Source organism: Pteropus alecto, unplaced genomic scaffold (assembly GCF_000325575.1).
Source record: "Pteropus alecto unplaced genomic scaffold, ASM32557v1 scaffold71, whole genome shotgun sequence".
Classification (NCBI taxonomy): domain Eukaryota; kingdom Metazoa; phylum Chordata; class Mammalia; order Chiroptera; family Pteropodidae; genus Pteropus; species Pteropus alecto.
In genome coordinates this window covers 3,203,451-3,229,012 of record NW_006433024.1, presented here as the reverse complement: position 1 = coordinate 3,229,012, position 25,562 = coordinate 3,203,451, and the positions used below count along the sequence as shown (strand labels likewise).

The 25,562-nt window shown below is 33.3% G+C and overlaps 1 protein-coding gene across 1 annotated transcript in view; it reads right to left on the bottom strand.

The window, feature by feature from the left end:
- Positions 1-25,562, bottom strand: part of GAS2 (growth arrest specific 2) — a 108,466-nt gene that overhangs the window by 33,906 nt on the left and 48,998 nt on the right. The window contains exons 5-7 of the mRNA XM_006907977.1: positions 21,657-21,720; positions 13,073-13,214; positions 6,000-6,107 (exon numbers count right to left, since the gene is read on the bottom strand). Coding sequence (XP_006908039.1) covers positions 6,000-6,107; positions 13,073-13,214; positions 21,657-21,720 — 314 coding nt within the window. The remainder of the gene's footprint in view (positions 1-5,999; positions 6,108-13,072; positions 13,215-21,656; positions 21,721-25,562) is intronic.

Genomic DNA, 25,562 nt, shown 5'->3' with positions numbered 1-25,562 from the left:
TTCATTACAAAACAAATTGAGAATACATTTTAAGGCCAATATTAAACCCAAATCATTATACCTTATCCCTCCCAAAATCTACACAGATTTCCTCAAGATCTTAATATGCTTCTAACAAGATGGCAGGAAATGGCAGAAAATATCCTAAAACAACACACAACGAAGCTTCCACTAAATACATTAATACTTGTATAATCGAAACACACCATTCCAGTGAACAAAAATTTGCTGTGAATTAGTAAGGCTCCTGCTGTGAAGGGCTTGGAAGTTAGGTAAAGAAAGGAGGCACCTGCTAAGTCCAAGACCAAGATTCCATGATTTTATTGAGGAATTGAAATTAAAAATCTCAAGTATGAGAGAGGAAATGCAGTGCAAAATGACAAGTCATGCAGAAACTTAACTCATTAATTTTATGAGAAGTATACCACTAAATAAATGAGTCCTATTTTATTAAGTCCCTGTTTTAATGGCAAAATTTCCATCATGCTTGAGTACATTCAGGACAAACTCAAGATGGCCAAATTTGCAATGTGTGTTTCTTAATGAATCTGGCTGCAGTCTATTTATTAAACTTAATTCCATGGGAGAATCGTATATAATTTATAATGAAAAATATTTCACAGTTTATTCTTTGGCTGCTAGAAGGCTCATCAATAATTCAAGATCACAACACATATATAATTATTTCATTTCTTTCCCTTTTGCAAAAAAATTGTTCACATTTTGATCATTAAACACATTCACAATTATATTGGCATCGAACATATAAACCAAAAAATATTCTTGTTGGAAAGAACACAAAAGGAAGGAAGAGAAAAATCTTATAAACTTTACAGTTTCACATTACTATGTGATGTCTACTTTGTAATGCAATGCAAATGATCCTTAAATCAAAACCACAGTGAACAACTGTTTTCATTTTCATTAAAATAAAAACAAACTTCAAAGGAAAATTTACTGTGTAAAATTTAAAATATATGAAATATGTAAAAATGTATAATATGATTTAACCCTGGATCAACACTTACTAGCTGGATTATCTTGGGGAAATTGTTAAATCTCTATTATCTGCAATTTCCTCATTGATACAATATATAAATTAACAATCGCACTGATTTTTCTCAAAGAGTAGTAATGAAAATAAAATGAAATGATATATAAGTGAATATGCTTTACAAACCACATAAAAGTAAAATATTTTCTACCATCCTCAGCTAACAGAATAAAAACAGTTAAGAAAAATGTCATTTAAAAACTATCTGAAATTCCTTTTTAGAGAACTTGCTTTCAAAATCATTAATTGCTATACCAAAAGTTTTCAGTTTACACTTTGTCATAAGCTTAATTTAGACCCTTTCATAAAAGCATAAAAAGGTATGCGAGACAATTTCACCTCCATACCCCACCACAGCATGTTCAGAAATTTTTTCATACATAATCGAATTAAAGGATTTAATCTTAACTGCATAAAAGTAAATTGAGAGAATGCCTTAGTTTTTCTATTTCCAGAATAATTTTTTTATTCTTTTCAAGTTTGGTGAAATTATTGAAAAAAAAACTCAATAAAAATGTTGAACGATATAAAAATGATTCTGGTTGGTTTTCTGCAAAAAATTTTTTTGGAGGACAGTGTTACTGTTTTGTAACTCTTTGTTTTCTGGATACTTTCTTCTGACTCTCCAATAGGGTTTGGTCATTAAATTTAGTGTTTTCAAAGCACACCAGCAAAGGAATAAGCAAATTAGGAGCTATACATTAAGTACGAGTAAATTAACAAATGTTGAAAGGTTGAGAAGCAATACTTACAACATGGCATACTAAAAGACTAGATATCTCAAATAGAAGGAAAAGCACAGACTGTAGTTAAAGCTATGGGCTCTGAAATCAGATATACTGAATTCAAAGAAAGGTTTTGACTCATAGCTGTGTGGCCTTTGGCAAGTAATCCATTTCCTAAGGCTTGGTTTCCTTAGTGTTTAAATGGAGGTAACAACAGTGCCTATCTCAAAGAGTTGTGAGGGCTAAATAAAAGAATTCAAGGATAATACTTAGAAAAACACCTGACACACAGAAAACATTCAGTGAGTGTTAAATAGTATATGTAATAAAATGTAGACAAAATAAAAGGTTTATTTTTCTTACAAAATTCTTGTCTAGGGTTTTAAACTTCAGGCACAAAAATCAACTTGAGATCTCTTTTAAAATCAAAACGTCAAATCACTAATTCAACTTTCTCATATTGTGCTTTTTCACTACACACACACACACACACACATAAGCACACAGCACACTATAATATATATATACACATATTTGTATGTATATATGTATGTGTGTGTGTGTATCGATAGATGATGGATGGATGGATGGATAGATAGCTAGATACATGGAACAAATTTATCTTAATGGCAGGAAGGCTATAGCAATGTAGAAATTGGGAATATAGATTATAAGATCTATCTACTTCCTCAGTAAAGCCATTTTATTTCCCAATGCTTCTGTAAGTTTAATTTTGATTTGGAGCTAGCGAAAAAAAATTGTACATTTATTCTAGATACAAGGTGAAAGGGAGTCACAAATCTATTGCACAAGTTAACGGCATGGTAAACCTTGCTAATCCAGGTGGAGAGGAGTAAGAATGTTTATCAGGTCAGGTGAAAAGTAGACACTATTTTTAATTCTACTCTTTGCTAAGTGGCCAACAGTAACACATTCTCAGGAGAAAAGTACTTGGTTTTGAGCTCTCATTTACTTATTGTTCTTCACACTTAATATACCTCAACAATTAAATCAAGAAGTGAATTCTCTAACATAAATAAGGATACAGAGAACTGCTCATAAATATTAGCTAATGTTTCCATTCTTGCAAGAGATATCAAGTTGCATTTTTTCCCTTACTTTTAGAAGTGGTGTCTTTGACAAAGTCTAGTTTAAATTTTTCTATGTTTAAAGGTTTTCAACTACCAGGGATAAATCTCAGAAAAATAACACCCTAACAGTTGATCTTTTTACAGCAATGGTTAGTCGTTATTTGCATTTATGCAAGATATATACCTTTCTCAGAAAGAAGAGGTTAAGAGGACTTATTAACATTTACAAAGTCCGTTTAGAGAAGTGTTACCAAGATGTAAATTATATATATGTTATTAGCCCAGCCTCATTGAACATGAGTGAATTACATACAAATGAGAGTATCTTTAATGGAATAAAAATATTATTAAAAAGGAATTAAAAATCTGAAAGTAAAGTGTTTAAATACATTTTAAATGCTATTGCTTGCTTTTCCCAAATTAGTGTTCTTTTGAGGTAGCTGGGCAAAGAAAGGGACCCAGTGGGGAAATTTTCATGTGCTAACAACAGCCATGTTTCTATCACCACGAATTAGAGCACTATAAGTGTTGTCTGAAATTTTACATACATCAGAGGCAAACATGGCCATATTTTTTTCCTACAAATGAATATAAGCCATTAATAGTTTTGAAAGCATAATCGCTGCTCACATTAATTTCTAAATTAGAGGAAAGGTTTATACTAATGTTTTTTTAAAAATGAATTTCCGACATTCAGCTGCTGAGTAATGGCTATTTGTGCAATGTTTCCACTAAGATAAATGGAGGTTTTACTCTGTTTGCTACTTGTTTAAAACTCCTTTGCATTTTTATCCAACGGCCCATTTTTCATTACCAGGAAAGGTATGCAATTTGAACCATGCTACTTTTTACTCACAGTAAATCAATATGTGTCAAAAGAGCAGAAAAGAAAGTAATATCACTTGCTATCATTGGACCTTCCCTTCCAGTGACTCCCAGAAGACACTGTCAGGTTAGGTTGCTATAGCAACAGTGCTCTGGTGTCTCTTTTGCTTGGTTTGTTACAATGTGTTGATTTTTACCACTCAGGTATAACCCTGAAGAATTTTTATGGTAAAGAAGAAATTAAAATGAAACAATACCAATGTGTGTTAAAGAAGCTGACTCCATAACATTTCAAATCCCTTTGCTAACTTCCAATTAAATTGTTCATTGTCTTTTCTTCAGGCTCTTTAGTCACATTTCTTAAAATGTGAAAGAAAAAAATCCCTGAACCATTAGAGTGCTAGCATGGAACCTAATATGGTTTTACCTAACTGTGAAGGTCTGCCATTAAAATGTCTTGAAATAATATTAATGCATTTAAATACCTACAATTAGCAAGAAGACTCAGCAAGACTATACTGGCAATATAGAAGATTTATCATCTAACTTCTATTAAAAAGAAATCAGGACACATAACAATACGTCTTATGATATATAGAGGTCTAATTGGTTTTGCCTATTAAACAAGATAGGCATTATGAAGCATTTTAAACAGTGGCCGTACTACCAGTAAACACCTAATAAACACTGCTACTATCATAATCCAGTTAGGCAAGCACATTATAGATGAGCTGCTTTACAAGCAGCTCAATGGTGAACAGGCTTGTCATTGACTCCTCATCCCTGCTGCTCCCAGTAAATGAGCGAGCTTTCATTCTGACATTCACAAAAACCATCCTACCCCACAGTAGACTTTGCTCTACTAAAGTATTAAAGTAGCTTTCAAAATTTTTGCCATCACTAAGGAAGTTGATGCAATTTTTTTCCCAGTAAACCAAATCTCAGTTCCTATAAATACATGCACCGAAAGAAAAACAAAACACCAAAAAATACCTTGAATGTTAAATATGATATGAATTTGTTATTCATAAATATAGATATCAAATTTTTTGACCAGATCTGGAAGACCTTACACAAATAAACATATGTAATATATATTTTTGCCTAAAGATATCGGGTTATATTAGAGGGGAAAGTAACAAATTTATTAATTACGTGTTTTGTCAGTACTTCTATTATAAAAAGGAATAATTATTTAAATAAGTAAAACCCTATGTTTTCTCTAGGCCTTAGGGCCGAATATTCTCAAGGAGCTTGATTCTCAACTGAGAAAGGTCAACCTAGTAAAATTTAAACATATCCATGGCAACACTGAAGAACTATTTTTTAACGCACTAAAGAGAAAGCAGATAGCTTGGTTAAAATAAACCTTTATGTTAACCTTGTAATAAGGAAGAGGAGAACAGTTAGCATTGACTGGGGCAACTGTTTATCCTAGTGAGATCATTCTTCCAGATTTGTACTCAAACCTCTAATAGTAACATATCATCATATCCTGTTTGTTGCCATTCCAAAGCAAAATAACAGTTATTTCTTGAAAAAAGTTTTTAAATCAATAAACATTGACCTAAGTTAGATTAAAATACAAAATGATTGACATTATTTTTGAAGGCTAATTGTGATCAAACTTTTCTTTAAATAACATGCTGTAGAACCTTTAAAAAATTGTCATATAAACAACTTTCAGTTCAAAGTTGAAATAAAACTGTTCATAATATCTAGTCAGATTTCTAATTAGAACAACTATAAAATGGACAGAGACCACCAAATCATCCACTGGCACAGATCCCTTTCTTTACTCAATCCCAGAAGACTAAGCGAGAAATGGAAGTCACCATTTAACCATGTGATTGTAATAAGCTTTCATTCCCCTCACTCTGGTTCATAACCCAAACTACTTGAAGAATCATGTTCAAATAATTTGAAAGCTACCAGGACCAGCAAGATGATCTATGTGAAGTTGAGATATGGAAGAGCATATCTCTTCCTTTGACACTAACTGTATAACAAAAAAAGGAATTTTTTTTTCTTTTCCTCATTCTATGTGATCTCTATGATCTGTTTGGTGCACATTTTTGTGTGTACATAAAGAGAGAGAGAGAGGGAGAGAGAGAGAGTTCTATTTATTTAGCCCTCAGCAGTAATTATGTATGAGATATTTAAAAATGTTCATACCTTGCATTTTTGAATCCCACCACAGGGAAGTTCCTGTATAGTTATCAGTCATATTTCCCTGTAACCCCCAACTCAAGTCCTGAAATAACTCATAAAAGACAAGCTATCAAGTGAAAAGTAAAACTTTACCCTAATGAAGAGGATCTTTTCTCCCACTCGGTATCTTCCTTGAGAGAGCCTCTCCACACAGAATTTGTTTGGGCATTTGCAAGGCGGATCTTCAGAAATCCTTTTCACCTGAAACAGAAGAGCAGGCAAGTTCACTCTCCTTAATTAAGTCTCATTTAGATTAATTTGTTCCATGGGTCAAAGGTCCCTAGATCATTAATGCTTTTAAATGTGTGCTATATCAGACTATGGACATGATGTGAGCACAGAAATATCACACTAAATCCTAATTATGTAAAGGTCAGGCCCTGAAGGCATTTTCTGAAGGCCAATAACTGCACTAAGGCATAAGCTGGATGATGACAATGATAATGATTCTGGTGGATAATGACGAGCAAATCTATTGGCAGCATAGAGGTAAGTCAGGTTCTCATTTCTGAAGAATTAAAAAGATAATGTTGCCAAGATAAATATACTGAAAACTAGAATAGAATATATGTTAACATAGTGTATATGTTTTCTCATTATAATTTTAATGGGTATTAATTTTACCCAAATTCAAAATAAAAGATAATTAAATAATTTTTTTTAAATGAGACTACTGTTTCATCTTATTTTGAACTCCAAGATTTTCTTTAAGAAGTCATCTCTAATTCACCCAGACTCACCCAGAAATTCACTCCATCTCAGTAAGTCCCATCTACCAAACTCTACTTCTGTGGCAGTATTTTAAAATTTACACATATTTTATAGAATCTATGTCTGAATATCAGATTTTTATATTTTTTATCTATCTCCTTAGTCTTTAAAAAATACATAATCTCAATGATATGTACACAATGCTAATAAATAGCTATGATTATTAAAAGACAGCGTATAGTTCATGACTTCAGGAACAGGGTTGATATTTATGTTTCTCTTGACAGGGAACCTGCCATGCTAAGCAATCAGCCAAACCCCCCAAAATAATTTCAAGGTTTTGAGTCAAGGTTTCTAAACAACGGGCAGTGTGTGTTTGAAAAGCTACATGGAAGAAATTTAGTTTTTAAGGAATTAGGTTAGACTCTCCTCACCCAAATTCTTTCTCCTACGAAGATATAGGTCCTAGATTTTGTCATCAAAGACATTCAATCAGTCCCTCAAATGATGCAATGTCTGACTTCAATCAGCCTTCTACCAAACAAAAACTTTGAGAAGAGTAACACATGAACTCACGTGCATGCTAGTATAAAGCAGTGGTCCCCAAACTTTTTGGCACCAAGGACAGGTGCTCCTATGAGAATCTAGTGCCTGAGGATTTGAGATGGAGCTGAGGTGGTGATGCTAGCACTGGGGAGCTGCTGCAAATACAGATGAAGCTTCGTTCTCTTGCCCACAACTTACCTCCTGTTGTGTGGCCCAGTTTCTAACAGGCATGAACTGGTACCAGTCCGTAGCCTGCGGATTGGGGACCTTGGTTTAAAGGACTTAAACAGACTGGTTTCCCTAGTATAAGAAAGGTTCCAGAAAGTATGGAAGCATAGAACACTAGAAAGAAAGCTAGAAAGGGTGGAGGAATCCTGAAACAAAACTTATCTTAAGAAGTAAACAATTATGCCTCAGTGAAGACATTTAAAGAAAAAACAATCCTATTGCTGGGAGAAAGAACCAATTTCTGATATGTATTTTTACCAGGCCCCTCTTGAATTCCCTAATTCTGCCAACATATAAATCTATAATTCCTAATACTTTTATAGCAAATTGAATCTCGGTTATTGTTTAACATTAATTTCTCTTTGCTAGATTGTGAATTACTTAAGGGTTAAGATAGTATTTCATTACATTTTAAATCCCTGAGATAAAACACAATGCCTACTCTGTTTTTAATAAATGCACATAAATAAATGATTGGATAAATAAGAACATAAACCTATAAAGGACACAGGGAAATTATTGCAGCAGATTAAGACTGGATTCAAAGAATCTAACAGATGGTTTTCATTGAAAATATGAGAAAACTGTCTAACATCATTAAATAAGTGATTAGGCCCATGTATGAGTTCTGAATTTTTCCTACCACGTGATACTTGGCCCATAGATACCTCCACCTACTCCCCTAGTATTAACAGAATTCTGTCCCTAGGGTTTTTTGAAGAATTATTGTTGAACATGATAGTGATAATAGAACAATAAGTGTAAGAGTAGGGTAACAGTAGTGTCATTCCCTTCCATGATGCAGAACCACATTCAGGGGAGAGGGGTGGTGAGGAGGTGGGAAATCATGAATGTGTGCTGTTTTCGGTGTTCCTCTAGGTGCATCTTTCTATTGGTAAAAACTGCTTTTCTAAAATATATATAATGTTTTGTATTGGTAAAAACTGTTTTTCTAAAAAATATCTAATGTTTAATTTATACCAAGGTGTTCCATGAGAAAAGAAGGAATGAGAAAAAGAAAAAAAGGGAGGAAAGGAGAAAAGGAAGAAGAAAGAAGGACGTTGGCCATCCAGAAGAACATCAGACAGTTGCATCATAAAAGCACATGGACCAAACTTTAAGAGAGCCATGCTTGGCACAGCTTTACTGCCACATAGTCATTGAGAAAATGATAAATTGGTGTTCAAGTGGTTCCTCTGCTAAGAAATGAAAATCACAAGCACATATGAAAGGTATTTCCATCTTGAAGTGTCCTTAGACAAAACACAGAAACTACTGGTATCAAATGAAGTAAAATACAAAAAACATCTTCTCAAGTGGCCTGCCCTTCTCTAATGCCTTCCTAGCTTTGAAAATGGACTATTTTTTTTTAATCAAGGGCTTTTTTGTAGTTGTGTAAGAGACTGAAGCAGAAATGGAAGAGACAAAGCCAAATTGTGGGTAGTGGAAATATATTGTTAAGTAAACAGTGCCTGATGACATCTGTGCTTCTTATGTTACCTCGGGATAAGTCGGTCTGGCAGGTGTTCTGTTTTTGGCCAGGAACCCAGCCAGTTTTCTGCTGAAATGGGATTTCAAGAGGAGCCTGATTGCTCAGAATTACACTATCTCTCATCCCCAGACTGAGGAAGTTGATGAAGAAGAGGAAGAAAATAAGAATGGTTTCTTAGAGCTGTATTCAACTCATTGTGTGGGAACTAGCTCCACACTGGGGAATGCAAAGAGGAGAACTAAACCCAACCTCTCCATTTTATCACTGACTCACTCCATTGGGACATCTGGAGAATAAATTAATCTGAATAGACTCCACTGTACTTCTTTTATGTATCTTGATTAAAGAAGGTGGGATGTATTATTATCCACATAAAGGGTCACCTATTTTTTTTTTTCAATTTTCCACAATTCCCCAAAGTAGCAGAAAAGGAAATGTGAGGAAATATTGAAAGTTTCAAAACTGACAGTTGTTGTTGAAACTGTTCACTGGAATATGATATCTTAACACACACGGGTCTGCTTTTCTTTCTTTTTTCTGTACTCTTTTTTTTTTTTCTTTTCCTTCTTTTACTCTCCTTCTTTATCCTCCTTTTTCTTTTCTCTTCTTTTTTGATGCACATAGTAACTTTGCTAGAGTAGAAATAGCCAATATCATTAAATAAACAAAGGAATTTTACGAGAAAGCTTTATTTTATATCCCTATTCTAAAACACAAGCTAGGGTACATGAATTTCAACTCCCCAATGGCTATATGTACCTCACATTCAGTGAAGCAGTTGCCATAGGAACTACTTTTTATATTTGACATATGAAGCTCTGATTTAAATCATTAGTGAGGCTCAAATTATTTTTCTCTCTTTTCCACTGTCCCTGAAATAAAACACTTCAGTGAAAAACTATCACTGAAACAGAATGCAAATATTTCAATGCATTTCCCTTCATGGTATAAAGGAGATGGTAAGAGACTTCTGTGGCCAAATAATCTTGAAAATTCCAGGTTAAACAAGATTTTATTATGGAACTCTCCAGTGTCTTTGACATACTGAGGTGCATTGCCAAATTCTCGGTAGGGATTACAGTAAGCTGTATTTCTCAAACTAACCTAACCATGGAATTCTTTTCCCCATGGAACATCTGGTGGGGTTAGTGTTTGATTACACATTCTTTGAGAAATGCTGGTTTGAAGTCTTTTAGGATATAGATTCTAGCTGGCAATAGTACAGAAATATCCATTTGCAAATTTCCTATATTCAATTAAAACCCCTTAACTAAACAGATGGTTATGTTCCCAAACTCTGGCAAACTTTAAAGGATGTTTAAAGCTCTTGTGAGATCAACCCCCCACCCCCTGTGAGATCTACCCCTCACCCCCTTCATTGTTTCTGGTCGAGAGCGTAGAACTTGGAGTAGGGGAGAACAGCACAGAGTGATGGTTTTGCCATTTTAAAGGGAGTTATTTATCTCATTCCACTTCTGAATTGGAGCACTGGCAAATCTTTTCCAAAATCCGTTTCATAGTTGTTTCACCACCTTCTTCCTCCTGTCCTTTTTCTCCCTTTCGCAAGGATGAGGGATGGCCATATATGAGACAAGCTGGTGAAGAAGGGGAACCATTCTAGCTACTTCTGCCAGGTTCATGTAAATGGCTTCAAGTGGCCATATATCCTCCCTCTGCAAAGCCATAGCAGAGTTGAGAGGTGCATGCATTTTCAGAGCATGTGGCCATTCCAGATAAACAGAACAAGGAAGACACTTTTAAAAATCTTAATTATTCACATAGAAAATTTATTCAACAAGCATGGCACTAATAGACAATAGATTAATAAAATATGGTCTTTGTTTTTGAGAACAAGAAATACCCTAGAGAATAATGGGTATTTCTGCCAAATAAAGCAATCGCATCATTAAATATATAAAAATCTGGGCACCGAGGACTAATTTGTCAATTTTACCTGGGATGGGAGATGCCAAGAAAAGCTTAATATCAGAGAGCACATAACTTAAATTTTAATAGACGAAATGATATTTAAAAGTAGATTTAAAAGATGAGTAGGCAGAATTATGGTAAGGAAAGTGAGTGAGGAAAAACACAGAGTATAAAATGTCCTTAAGAATTTGGGATTAGCAGGCATGTTTGCAATGGATACATGCAAGGAGGAGTCTAGAGAGAAATAAGGCTGAGAAAGACAAAATGGAGGGCTTATGTGACATATAAATAAGTTTGGGCTTTACTCTGGGTGTTAAAGAGAGCCCCTATATAATTTTCATCAAATCTGAATTGCATTTAGGTGATCGTTATGGTAAAAATAATGTCTGTGGAGAAGAATTTCAAGAATGCATTGGTCGACAGTGTTAAACACCAGAAAGTGGCCTCATAATTTGAGGACTTAAAAAAATGTGTTTGACTCAGTAATTCACTCATGAGAAGGTTAAGGGTGACACTATCCAGAGCTCTGACTATAATGCATTCAAGAAAATTAATGGAGGTGACAGCTGAGAAGAAAAGGATTAAATTTAAATGTAGTTGCCCAAGAAACACATTTATAAGAGAAAGACTAAAGGAACATTTTACTCTAAAGTAAGTCTCATCAAAAAAGCATAATTGAGAGAGAAGAAACATTGTTCTCATCAACATAAATAATGTATCATTATCTACTATTAATACAGTATTCCATTTCCTTACAAAATAAAAATGAAATACTATGATAAGCAAGGCATGTGACTGGTCCTTAAAAACAGTACTGTAATTTTAAAGTAGTTTTAGGTGGTATTAAAATGCCCTTGCCTATTCTTTAATTCCTGAGTGGACTGAACAAAAGAAAACTAAATTAAATGGGCACTGGCTAAAATACCTTGACAGGCTCAATTTAAGTTTGCTGCCCTTAGTAGAAATGAAAATTCTCAATCTCCTATATTTCTTCTTATCTAAATCTGCAGAGTGTCATGTGGAGGAAAGCAGAGATGAGGAAATCTCTCTTTCTGCCTCCTATAGTGTCAATCGACCATTGTCCCAGCTCTTTTCAACTTAGACCATGGAGAAGGAAACTCTCAGTTTATGGACCAGGAGTTCTTTTCAGTCCTGTCTATTGCACATAATGGGCATTATGGTTGGTGCTAGTTTCTAAGGATTTCCCTGTATGTGTGAGACATACTTCATTCTAACATCTCTGATGTTAGACTGATGATGTTACTATTTCCTATAAAATGAGTAAGATTTTTTCACAGTTGCATTCAAACTATACACTCTGAGAGGTAAATGCATATACATCATAATCAAATACACTACTTATAACCAAGAACTACCTAGTAGACAACAGAGATAGCCGGAGAGTTTTAATTCATCTTGATTGATATTACACCTAGAATCTGTTTTTTGTGATTATGAGGGCATAATGAAAATATTTCCTATTCTGCCAAAGACCATGACTCAAGGACTCTTCTAAGTAGAGGGATGGAGACTTAAGAGTTACACAAAACTGGGTTGGAATCTAATTCGTTCTCTTCCCCTTAGTAAGAGGTTCAACTTCTAAGTTTCAATTTCCTCTGTAAGAAATCTGCCTTACAGATACCAAGGGCACTTGAAAACAATGCTAGACCCTGGCCCATAGCGGGCAGTCAGTAAAGGGCAGCTATCTTCTCTGTGGTATGTTTGCTTTCTCTCTTTAACAATCCTCAAGATCTCATACCTCAGGCTTCTTATCTATGAAAAGGGGAACCATAAACCAATGACAACAAAGCATATGTGTCTTTAAAGTCAACTTTCTAGAAGTTGATTTATTATTCTAAAATTTCAGATACTACTCAGCAGAATTAAATGACTCTTAATTTTATTTCATTTTTTATTAAACTTATTAGAGTGACATTGGTTAATAAAATTATATAGGTTTCAAGTGAACAATTCAATAATACATTACTTGTATGCACATTGTTTTCACCACCCAAAGTCAAATCTTTTGTAACCATTTATTTGATATCCTTTACACTTACTTATAAGTAACTGACTCAGTTTTGAATCAGGACTACAAACTTTTTCATAGGATTTTTAAATGAATTTCAGTGAAATAAAAATAAAGATAAAGAAATGAAAATAAAAGGTAAAGATTAGACTGATAGGAGATTGTAGAGAATGAGTTTTGTAATTTAAAAAAGACTTAGTGCTGATAAGAAGTCTGACCAATTTTACTTACTGCATCATCCAGTAAGTTTCCTGTACTCTTTTTTCCAGAAGACTTTGATGAAGGAGAAGGTGAAGGAGAAGGTGCAGAAAGTGTTTCCTCTTGTTCAATCTCTTTTTCCAGTTTTATCAAACCTGGAGGCTCCACACCATACCTTTTAAAAGACACCAGATCAATATACATGCATAGCTTATAATGATAAACTTACCATATGTTACATTTGATCATGAACACTATATGATGAAGTGATAACTATATAAAACATTAACTTTTTCTAGCATGAAATAAAAAGTTCTTAAGTGGCATCCTTCTAAGCTGGGAAAAACATTCCTGGTGTGTGTGTGTGTGTGTGTGTGTGTGTGTGTGTACACATATACAAATAGACATAGAACATATAACATTGAGATTAAATAAAAATATTACATGTAATATATTAATGAATCAGTAACATGGATAACCATGTTTCTTATTTACTAGCTAATAATATTACTGCTGTAATTGAACTATTTTAAACACAAGCTCTTTAAAGATGGACATAAAATCAGTCAGAATCAAGGTTGAAAACAGCAATGCTCCCAAAATACACATTCTTAAATGATTTAACACAAAAGAAATTCACCGTTAGTTGTATACCTCCTATGAACTATGGCAATGGTCTCCAACCTTGTTGGCACCAGGGACTGATGCTCCTATGAGAATCTAATGCCTGATGATCTGAGGTGGAGCTGAGGTGGTGATGCTAGCACTAGGGAGCAGCTGCAAGTACAGATGAAGCTTTGCTTCCTGGGCTGCTGCTCACTTCCTGCTGTGTGGCCTGGTTCCTAACAGGCCACAGACCAGTACAGGTGGCCTGGGGGTTGGGGATCCGTGAACTATGGATTATACAGGTTATTCTCTTAAGAACAATATAATGAAAGCATGTAAAGTGTTACTGGAAAAGAATATAAACAGAGAAGAAAGAGAAACAATTTAGAATAACAATATGTTAAAAATTATGTGTTATAAATTATAAATGCCATAGAAATTCAAAGAAAGAGAGACGTAATGGTTATCAGCATTCTGATCTCCCATATTCATATTTCTCTTAGGCTAAACTTAAAATTGGCTTGATTTGTTAGATGCACATCAACTGTACCCATGTGGAGGAGGCCAAAGATAATTCAAGAATTTAAGAGCTGAAAGGAACTTTGAGATCACCTAGTTATACACGTTCATTTGTACAATTAAGAATACAGGTCTAGAGAAGGTATAGAACTAGCTAAGAGCTGGGAAAAGATGCAAATCCAGGTTTTCTGACTTCAGGACTGAGGCCACTTTTTACTGACATTTAATCAAATGATCGATCACGTGTTAGAAGAGGAAAAAAGTCACTTGGAGATTAAAAAATAGATTATGGATAATCTACAAAGTAAATTTATAGATAGAGAATAAATATGTTGATAGTGTTTAGTATCTTAGAGTGAATAGTGCACTAAACAGCATTAAATGTAAAGGTTTAGATTACTGTCCTATTCTAATGGCTGGTTATATTAACTGACATCATTACATATGTTCAGTATACTCTTCTAGGGGGAAGCAATTTCTCCAGTCTTGATATTTTGTTCTTGTAGAGGGTGCTCAATTAATTTAATTCCTAATTTCACGCCTTCATCACTTACTCCTCTCTAACAAGATAATGGAATTTACCAAATCACTAAATCTAAGAATAAACTGAGCATGTTTGACTCAGTTTACACTTCTTCTTCTAGGAAAGAACACAAGGCGGTCTCGATAGGAAACCCCACCCTGACTGAGCTTTGCTTATAATTAGGAAGTTAATTGGCCTAATGCTGGAGTTCAGTTAAAGATAATAAGCATGTCTGTCAACTTGGACCTTATCAGTAACAAAGCTGATATTTGATGTTCCATCTTCCGCTCTTTTATTTCTATTTTTTTTTTTCTTCAGAATTTAGATGGTAAGCATGGATGTTATATGTCAGGTGACCCAAGAGAGCTGGAAAACAGAATTCAGTACAAAATAGTTTAAGCTGGTACAACTCAACTGAACAATTGCTGTTTTGAGAACTGCCTCTACTGAGTGGGATAATTTTTAGTTACATAAATCTCTGGCTAAAAGACCTAGGCACCATTTACCATATTTCCAACCTTTCACATGTATTAGCCAAATAATGGAACATTAGTTGAAACATGTGCTTGGCTGCAAATTCTCTAACAGTGGAGACCATGATCTGATTCCCAGCATCCCCAGCAGCTGCCATAGATCCCAGAACACAGTAGGTACTAAATAGTTACTGTTTGAATGGAAAAAAAAAATCCTATATTCTCATGTGACAATGATTTTGGGTTCTAAATATGTTTAGTTTCATTATTTGGGATCTTTAAATGCATATCACTTTAATAAAACATGCCAATATCAAATGTCCATAAATGCTTTACCAAAACAAGTTCTTCTAGAAGAGTTTAAACTCTAGCTAAACCTAAAACACATTTTTTTCTTTTTTACTTTCTAGTACCCTGTTATTACACTGAACTCAACCCAGCATCTCATTACTGTTGACAAGTACCAACAATACTCACAGGGGGATTTGCACATGGTTCTTCCGTGAGGTAGACTTGGGCTAACTGTGTCATTAACCAACTCTTTAAATTTAGCAAATCACTTAACCTCTAGGAGTCTGTTTACCATCAGGAAAGTAAAGAGGGAAATGACCTTCCCTAGGGGTTTGATGTAGCAGTGGAGTGAAGAAGGGGGAAGAATGTTAGAAAAGTAACTGCTATTAAACACTTTCAATGTGTCTGGTACATTGGGGCATCTTGACAGACATTGTTTTTGAGCCTCCATTTCATTTAAATATAAAATAAAAATTCTAATTCCTATGTTTTAATATTGTTAGAAGGTATTAAAACAGTATCCATTACATATCCAGTAGAGTGTCTGACACACGGCACTGCCTCTGAGATTGATGTCGATAATTGATGTATCAAAGGCTGCACAACCAGGGAACTGCAGCACTAAGGTACTTTTGCCAAATTTTTTATTTAAAAAAAATATACCACCAAATGAAACAGCTTCATAATTAAGATGTAAAGTATTATTATTATTATTGTTTATGTTATTACTATAGTTTGTATTCCTTACAAAAGGACTTATTATAGGCTTTCTTTAAATTGATTTTCCTAGAATTATGGAATAGCAGAAATATCTCATGCTGGGGTAGAGCAGAGCAAGTTATAAATTCAGCTTGGCTGCTAACTTACTAGATGAACTGCAGCAGGCAACCCTTTCTAAATCACTCTAGACTTCTTTGAATTCTTAATGCCATCAAGGTATAACATTTTATTATGTTTAATGGTCTTAAAAGAATAACATAAACTGGGCGGTGAAGCTAGAGGAATTTAACACACAAGAAGTCACGGCCAATGAAAAGCCAATCGTAAGTGAAAATATAATATATATACTTGGAATATATATACTTGAAAGTATAAAGTAGGTGAATTGGACAATATGATTTCATTTGTAATTGTAGGTGAATTCATGCCGCCTTTCAGGAACAGATTGCATATATTTTTTCTTTTTTTCTTCTCTCTCTCTCTCAGGCTTCAATCAATGTCTGATACAAAGGAGACTAAGTTAGAATGAAGTTGGTAACAAAGCCACAAATGGAAAACTTTGCTCTAGAGATCTTTCTTTATATGGGAATGCTGAAAATTAGCTATGCCACTGAACACAGAACACCACCAACACTAAGCCCCAAATCTCTGCTTATGTTGGCTTTTGAATACTTCAAGCTGCCTAAGGTACAGTCAGCCAGTCCTGAAATGCAAACTTAAATACGATTAATTGGCTTCCTGTCTGTCTGGAGATGTCAACAGACTATAAATCATAAAATTCCCATTGGGTTGGGGACCCACACCTGCAAGCCAAATTAGTCACCAAATAGGCCTTTTTTTCTGCTCTCCAAAAGGTTGCTTCATTCTGGTTTCCGTAATTAACTCTATACCACTTCACATTTCTATTTTGTCTATAAGATTTCCACGAATATATACTGTTTCCACTACTTTCCAACTACAAGATTTTAGAGTTTTGGGGGAAAGGGGACAGCTGTAGCTCTCAAATTGAATAGAGTCTATCTAACTAAAGGTAGGAAGAAGGTTGAATCCACTAAAACCAAATTCTCTCATCTGTATATATCTTAGTGATAGGAAAACAGGGTGAATACTGAAAGGGCAATTATATATATCACATATCATATATATAATTAAAAATTGCAAAGTGCTACAGAAGGGTCTTATAGTTAATTACTTTATCATGAGATTCTAGAAACGGACTTTTCATTTTTCTGGCATGTGACACAACTTTTGAAGTTAGTCTAGATGAAATAATTGAGCCCCAAACTGAGCCCTGAATGAGAAAAGTTACTTAAAATATCAGTAGACCATAGTTTTCAAACAAAAGACATCTGGGCCTATTTTACTAGAGTTAAAAAGACATATTAAGGCATGTAACAGATGGTTTATAGATTATTGCGAGATAGATTCTGCCCCATTTTTATTGTTTTAAAGTAATTTAAAATAGATTTAGATTTGGAAGAAAATTTCACTCATGTGAAAATGTGATATTCTTAGTAGTCAGAGGCAGGGGATTTAAATAAGATGAATTAATTAATAAGCCTTGTATAAAAATATTTTCCTTTTAAGTAACATTTCATTGGGCCATGGATTGAAATGGGAGACTAACAAAAATATTCACAAAGTATATTTCCTTTGAATGGTTATATATGTTGTTCAAACTCAAGGAAATACTCAAAAATAAAAATGTAAAAAGCTCCACTATGATTTTGATTATTAATTATAGCCCTAAATCATAATATCGTTTTTTACTTTCATCATAAAGCAATCTCAATTTTGCAGTCTGTAAAAAGGTTGAATTCATAGTAACTTTTTAAAAGCAACAAATGTCAAAACACTGCCATTAAAAAAAGATCTTTGAGGTTTTATTGACCTGTTTTTGCTGAGTGTTTTACATTTCTCAAGGCAAATGCACATATTTTATATTCAGAAACTGACATGGTTTCTAAAATATTAATGGAGGGATTTAACTCTCCAGTGATGACGGTTCTATTTAATTGGAAAAAAAGGAAGTCTTACTCATAAGAACAAAAATAAGTAGTTTCATCCTCCCATCTCAGAACTCATGAAAAGCCCACAGCTCTCAAAGGAGCTTCACTGAGTGTTCCAGGCAGGAGAAGATGGCAGAGAATCAGAAACATTTGGTGAATCATATCAGAAGTGATGCTGATGCTTTTAAGGTGACATTTTTGTAACTTGAGAAGGAAATGTTTAGAATGAAACATAAAAAGCATCATCTATGAGTGACTAGAAAGAAACCTCACAAGATTGTATTAGGAACTTTGTTACAGTCAAAATTCATATATTGAATGTACCAATTAATGTTGTGATTCTTGAGAGTGTTCCCAAAATAACTTTTAGTTTGGCTTAAGTTGCCTTAACTCAATAATTTATCTAATCTTCTATGGAGGAGTAGGGGGAGGAAGAAGCATAAAATAAGGATCTAGATATAGGTTTATATGTGTATATATATATATATATATACACACATACACATATATATATGTATGTATGTATATAAATGTAGGAGTAAAATAAGATCAAAGAATGAATTTCACTTTTTTCCCTCTAACTAATATGCTTCAACATTGGGCTAAGGTAGTGAGATTTGGGTTTATTGGGTTGATGTTTGTAAAGCACAATTGAACTTTCATTAAAATAAGAAATATTTAAATATGTTCAGAGAGAAACCTTAATGCATATTTATACTTAAATGTTTAATTTATCCAATTGGTATTCAACTGTTTAATCTGATGCTGTACACAACAACAAAACACCCTGAATAATCTTTCTCTTTTTCAGTGTAAATGTACAATATTTCACATCACTCAAGTATGTGAAGAAAATAAAAAGCAAAATTTACAACTTGAGTATTGTTATGTAAGGGTTATCTTAATCCTTATAACTGCTTTATAAAATTAGTAAATTTTTTTGTAACATGAATAATCACCTCTGTCAGCTTGCAAAGTCATATGTGTGGTCAGAAATGGAGCAATCCATTCTTATCACAAATAATGATCTAGCAGTAGTAGTAGTAATTATAATAAATGGCAAGAGGAAACTGTTGGTGGTGATGAATATGTTTATGGCATAGATTGTGTTGATGGTTTCACAGGTGTATACTTATCTTCAAAATATCAAGTTGTATACATTGAATATGTACAGCTTTTTGTCAGTCAATCATAATCGTACCTCAATAAAATGGTTTAAAAAAGGGAGCAATGCAGAATCTCAATTTCTAAAATGTTTGGAAAAAACCCAAAATGTAAAACTCTTCATATGATGCTTTACCTTGAAATTGATCAGGCCATTATGATTCCCTTTCATTAACTAACATTTTAATTTGGTTTATATATTATGGAAAGGGGTAATTTATGCCAGACACAGAATTGGAGGAAAGGTGATTTCTAAACGGATTCTGTAATTGGATAGCATGCCTATTGTTTTGATGACTCATTCATAGTTAAAATGTTTAGTTCAGAAGGATTCTAATCAGAGTTCAGATAACAAGTATAATTATAAATAATAATAATAATAATAAATCCAGAAAGGAGGCAAATAATATAAACTAAACAAGAGGAAAATGATAATTCCCAGCTAATTCCGTAGATAATGCAACTCCTCTTTACCTCTATATCACAGCTTTCAGAATCATGATGGTTATTTGATTCGTATTTTTAGATTAAAGCGACAATATGCAATCTGACATTTTAGAATATTCTGACAATATAATCAAAACAAACAACTAAACACAAAGTTTTCTGCCTAATTTGTTAAGTAGGAACTCTATACCACCCATGTTTCTTTTACTCCAGCACTTCAGTGGCAGTAGCTCATTTATCGAGTTTACTTTAAGTGTTCTTCACCACCCCTCCCCCTTCCCCCATCCCTGTATTTTTAACTTCCATTTTTTTTAGAGTATATCTGCTGAGTCCTTGATATTCTTTTGACTCAAATCTGTTTGTTCGGTAGGCCAGAAGCCCCAAGACTAGTGGAGTAGTAGCTTGGCAGAGCTCTAGAAGCAACAGGTATCTTCATCTTTCTCCCTCACAGAACCCAAGGAGATGGCAGCATGAAAAGGGAATGGAGTCCTGTGTAACAGCCAGACACTACAAGCTTGAATTATGCCTGAGTGAACTGCAGGCTTGGAGACCCTCTCCAGTAGCCTTCACACAATATATGGGAATGATGTGGGAAAGCACAGAGAAATCTGAAAATGTCTCAAATTGATATATACTTTTAAATTTTATTATTAGTTTCAAGCATACAGTACATTGGTTAGACATTTATAAAGTTTATAAAACCATCCCCTTAATTGCTTTTTCACTCCTTGTTGAGTGGAGCCTCGGTCATTTAATTTGAAGAATTTTTTTAAATTAAAAATCTTTCTCACACCCAATTATTGTGGTAAAGTAAAATGTACACTTGATGTGCAATTTGTTAAGATTATATTGACTATAATGTTTTAAAGAACTTGGAGTTACTTCTGACTACAGGTTAATCTTTCACTGGATCAAATAAAGGTCTATTTATTGGCAGAAAGTTTTCTATGCATTGTTATAATTTGCTGATGTGCACACCCTGTATTTTCTCTTGCTTGATCTTTATAAATTTATCTTTGAGAATTTATACCCAGAGATAGCTCTCATTTTATTTTATTGGTTCATCTAATCTCGCCTCTAAATGTATACCCAGATCTGGATGAGAAAACATCTAATTAATTTAGAATTTTAATTTTGCATCAAGATTTCTTCAAAAATTTATATCTTCATGTCTAATTTTTTGGGCTTCACAGAATTGTCAGAAGCCCTGTTTAATAGTTTGCAAGATAATAAAGAAGACATGAAATAAAGTCAGCTTAGCTAATAAAGCTCCTTCTTCTACTTAACTATAATTATGATTTCTATAATTACTTTTTTTTTCCAGAGGACAAAGATTTCAAATATGTCTCTACATAAAAAAATAATATTCTATGTCTTTCTCTAATCAAAACACGGAGAATAATTTTAAAACTATACCCCCACTCAGAATTAGAAACAAAGAAGCTGAGAGATGAGATGTTGAAAGGGGAAAATGAGAAAAAAAAGAACAAAAGAGGAGGCTGAACATTATTCCAGAGTAAAAGGAAGAGATAGGGTAAAGAAATAAGAAAGAGAGGAAGTAATGGGAATAGACTTTCCAGTAAGGAGGCAGTAATTGTTACAAAGAACTTTATCTACAAAATACCCTAAGAAAGAGTTGGAAGGTGCTTAGACATGGTGACTTTGACGAGATCACAAAGTTAAAGAATATTGGTGTCGTGCTTTCTGTTTGAAAGCTTTCTTGAGATCTTGGTACTGATCATATTTGAAGGAATGTGTTCTAAACATCCAGGTTGAACATCAGCAATAAAAAGTTAGCAAGCTTCTCAGATTCTTGGATGCTGAGATGGTCCATATCTTGACATAGTGGCAGTAGTTTGACCTACCTGGCTGCAATCCGGCCAAGCTCTAACAAACAGAGACACACTTCTCTAGGTTGCTTGTGGAGAACTGAAAGACAAGGCAGAGGCAGGCACTTTTACAATAGAAGGGATTATAAAGCAACTCAATGGTGAACAGGTTTGTCACTGACTCCTCATCCCTCCTGCTCCCAGTAAATGAGCGAGCTTTCATTTTGAAATTCACAGAAACCATCCTGCCCCACAGTAGATATTGCTCTCTTACAGTTTTAAAGTAGCTTTCGAAATTCTTTGCCCATCCTCTCCCCCTAAAGCCATGAATCTCAGGAAATCTCAACCTGCATAAATCTCACCCTCATATATTTTATTCAATTAATGTTATAAGTCAATATTGGAAACATAAGTGGCTATAATTATGACATAGTGATAGATATTTAAAAACATAGAGCACACAGAAGACTGTGGAGCAGAGACTGTCCTTTTTTAAATCCTGGTTCTACCTTTACTAGTGATGCTAACAAAAATTATGCAATGAATAAGAATAAAAATTACACATCACAGTCCTTTGTTATCCTCTATACAATGATATCAAGTCAGTCCCTGAAACTTAATGTCCTCTCCTAAGCAAATCTGATTAAATGATAATTTAGAAAGAAACACTTTCAACTGACTTGATTTTGTAAATATCTCCCAATATATACCATCAGCCAGCTTTGCCCATAAAATGAGAAAATTCAAAGATGTTATTTATTTGCATTGATATTTCTTCTCATATAATCTGATTACTTAATAAATCTGCTTTACCAATTGCTTTGGACACACTCAATAATGTTGACAGATCATAATTTCACTTGTTAAGCCTACCAGAGGAGTGTGTACTGCTTACACTACTCTTTTTAAACCAAAATTAGAGAATTTTTGAAATGTTATTTTATACAACACCTAATAAAGACAAGTATTGGAAAAAATATTGCGTCGAGAATGATTTTTACATAGATACAATTAATATCCTGACAAAAGAAAATAAGTTTATTGATAAACTTTAATAAAAATAGCAATATTGCTTTCTTAAACAAAGAATTTTATAATTTAATATTCCAACATTATTCTACCCTTTTAATTTAAAATGTAATTCTTTCTCTACACAGATTTCGGTAATGATAATATTTGGTCCATGGACACTGGAATGGAATTTGTTGGGAGTATGTGGTGATTTGAAAAATACTTACTTGGATTGTTATATCTTGTTATAAAATATCACCTTTAAAACTTTTAAAATAAATTCTAATCCCATCAGCAATGCTCAGTAAAACAGGATTGATCATGGGACTTGCGAATTACAGAATATTTCCAATCTCTGTAATTAATAGTTTAGTTTCAGCTGAAATTTAGTGAATTGTCACAAAACCCTAATTGAGGAGGCCTAAAATTACTTTTAATTAAAGGGGCTTAAAATAAAAATATTTAATACCTCCAATATCAAAATGCTCCACTACTTGGCTCTGGCTAGAATGATAGAAACTTCAAAACTTTTGATATGTTAAATCAATTTCACCACCTTGTAACGTATGGACTGTAATATCACAGGCATTAATTTCAAACAGAGAACAATAACAAACATCACAAAACAGAAGCAAACAAATGAAAATCGATATTCTTGTCTAGATAATCAATTTCTTTTGATTCGGATTTTCTTTTTTAACCCTGTCCAGGGTACCAAATAACAAACAGGAGTTTTGAGTTGAAAAAAGAATACATAAAACATGAAGAGATGAAGAATTTTAAGCCCTGCTAATACCCTCATCTTCAGTAAAGAAAGCTGTGCGAAGCAAGTGGCTAAAGCATCAGAAGCTTTAGATACAATCCCATGCATTTCTTGATGAAAACAGTGTCAAAATATAAAAATTTTTGGTGAACTGACCAAATTGAATCAATGTGCAGTTAATAACCAACTATAAAAAGTAATATCTGACCTGAATATAATGATTCCTTAGCCAATTTATTGTACATATTCTGAGGACCATATAAGCATTGGGAATAAACAGATAAATTTTATAGAAAATAAAAGTCATTCTGAAAAAAGGCAATATTGTGGTAACATATGGAAGACGATGAGCTATATAGGATGCATCACAATTGTGTATTTCTTTGCTTCCTCAATTGAACTACCAGTTTAAAATAGCTTTTGTATGCCCAAACTCAAAAATCAAATCTACCATAGATGCATTAGAAATTGAATTTGACAAACTGAAAAGTAATTGCATGATTCTCCATTTTATATCCTTAACAGAATCAACTTATATAATTTAAGTCAAATAAACCTCTTCCTCAGCATCATTTCTAAGGAAAATGCTAATAGAAAAATATTTTACTTCCCAGTTTTTTTGGAAGTATCTTTTATAAAGCAATAAAATTTCTACAAAACACCCCTATAATATTGTCTTACTTGTTCATGACTTTCTTAATATTGGATATATCATGCCCGTTTTTTTTAAAAAAATCAATGTTTGATGATGAGTAAGCAATGAATGAAATAAATCTGTAGAGGTGCCATAACTTAGAACAAAGCCTAGAACAGAATAATTATATAATAAGTATTATGTCTCATAATATTGAGGATGATGAAAATTATGTGATGATGATAATGATGGTGACAATGAAAAAAATTGAATAAACACTAAAATCTTACCTAGCATTTTTAGGAAAGGATTTCAATTTCAATTATGTAAATGTTTACTTAATTATAAAAACAAACAACCTTACCTTATTGCTATAAAATTGAATTTAAGAATTTTTAAGTAATATCTACATTATATCTAAGAAGTGACTTTGGTTTTGCACCAAGGCAAGTTCTAAATTAAAGTTAATGGATGGAAAGAGTATAGTGGCTGTGGGATTCGAGCCACAAAGACCTGGCTCAATGTGAGTGTGAGCTCTAACATTTGCTAGTTGTGTAATTTGGGGAGGTTAGTCTATATAATCCAAGTTTTCTGAAGGAAGAGAATAGTGTGTACCACACAATATTTTTGTGAACATTAAACAAAATAATACTTATTGTTATCCTAGGCACAGTGCTTGGCACATAGGAAAGACTTTCTCAGGGTTAGTTTTCTTTATTATTTTCACTTTTGTTGTTATATATTATTTTCTTGAAGATGATCTTTATTTGGCTTAGTCAAAATTAATTCACTTTTTTTCCTATAAGCATTTTTTTTTTGTGCACCTATCACATGTAAGTCACTATACTAAGCAATAGAAGAAACTTTAGAAAAAAAAATTACTATTGGTAGATTTGTATATTTAGAGTGGTACTATTGTAATGAGTGTATTTTGAATATTTTATCATTTATATTATATCAGAGACAGTCAATTCTAAATTTCATCAAATTTCAGATTAAATAAGTCAGATTGGCCAGCCTACATAGACAGATATAAAAACAAACGTCTTACAGCTATTACGATTTTGTGCTAAGAATAAAGTTTAAGTAACAATTACCTTAGGACATGTCATTTTGTGAAACACCAAATATCTTAGTTTTAATTTTCCTCTGTCTCTGAGAACAAAATAATTTAGCTGAGTTCATTTTCAATAAGTTATTTAAGTTGATTATGTATTACATATTTTAGAAGATCAAATAACTGAATGCATGTCTTTGTCAGAATGATTAGAAAGGCAACATTTAGTGTATTGTGTTTGAACTAAAGCCTTTGCATTGAGTCATATCTAATACTCATTTTAAACACATTTACTAATTCTTTTTCAAAAATATATAGAAACTTCTACTTTTACTGGTTTACAGCAGGAAACTTTTTTTCATTTTAGCAATGGAATATTAATATGGTCTTTTGCTTTGAGTTAGGGTAGAAGAGCGGATAACTACTGCTTTATTTCCTCTGAACAAATTCTCTTTAAAACAAATAAAAAGCTCTCTA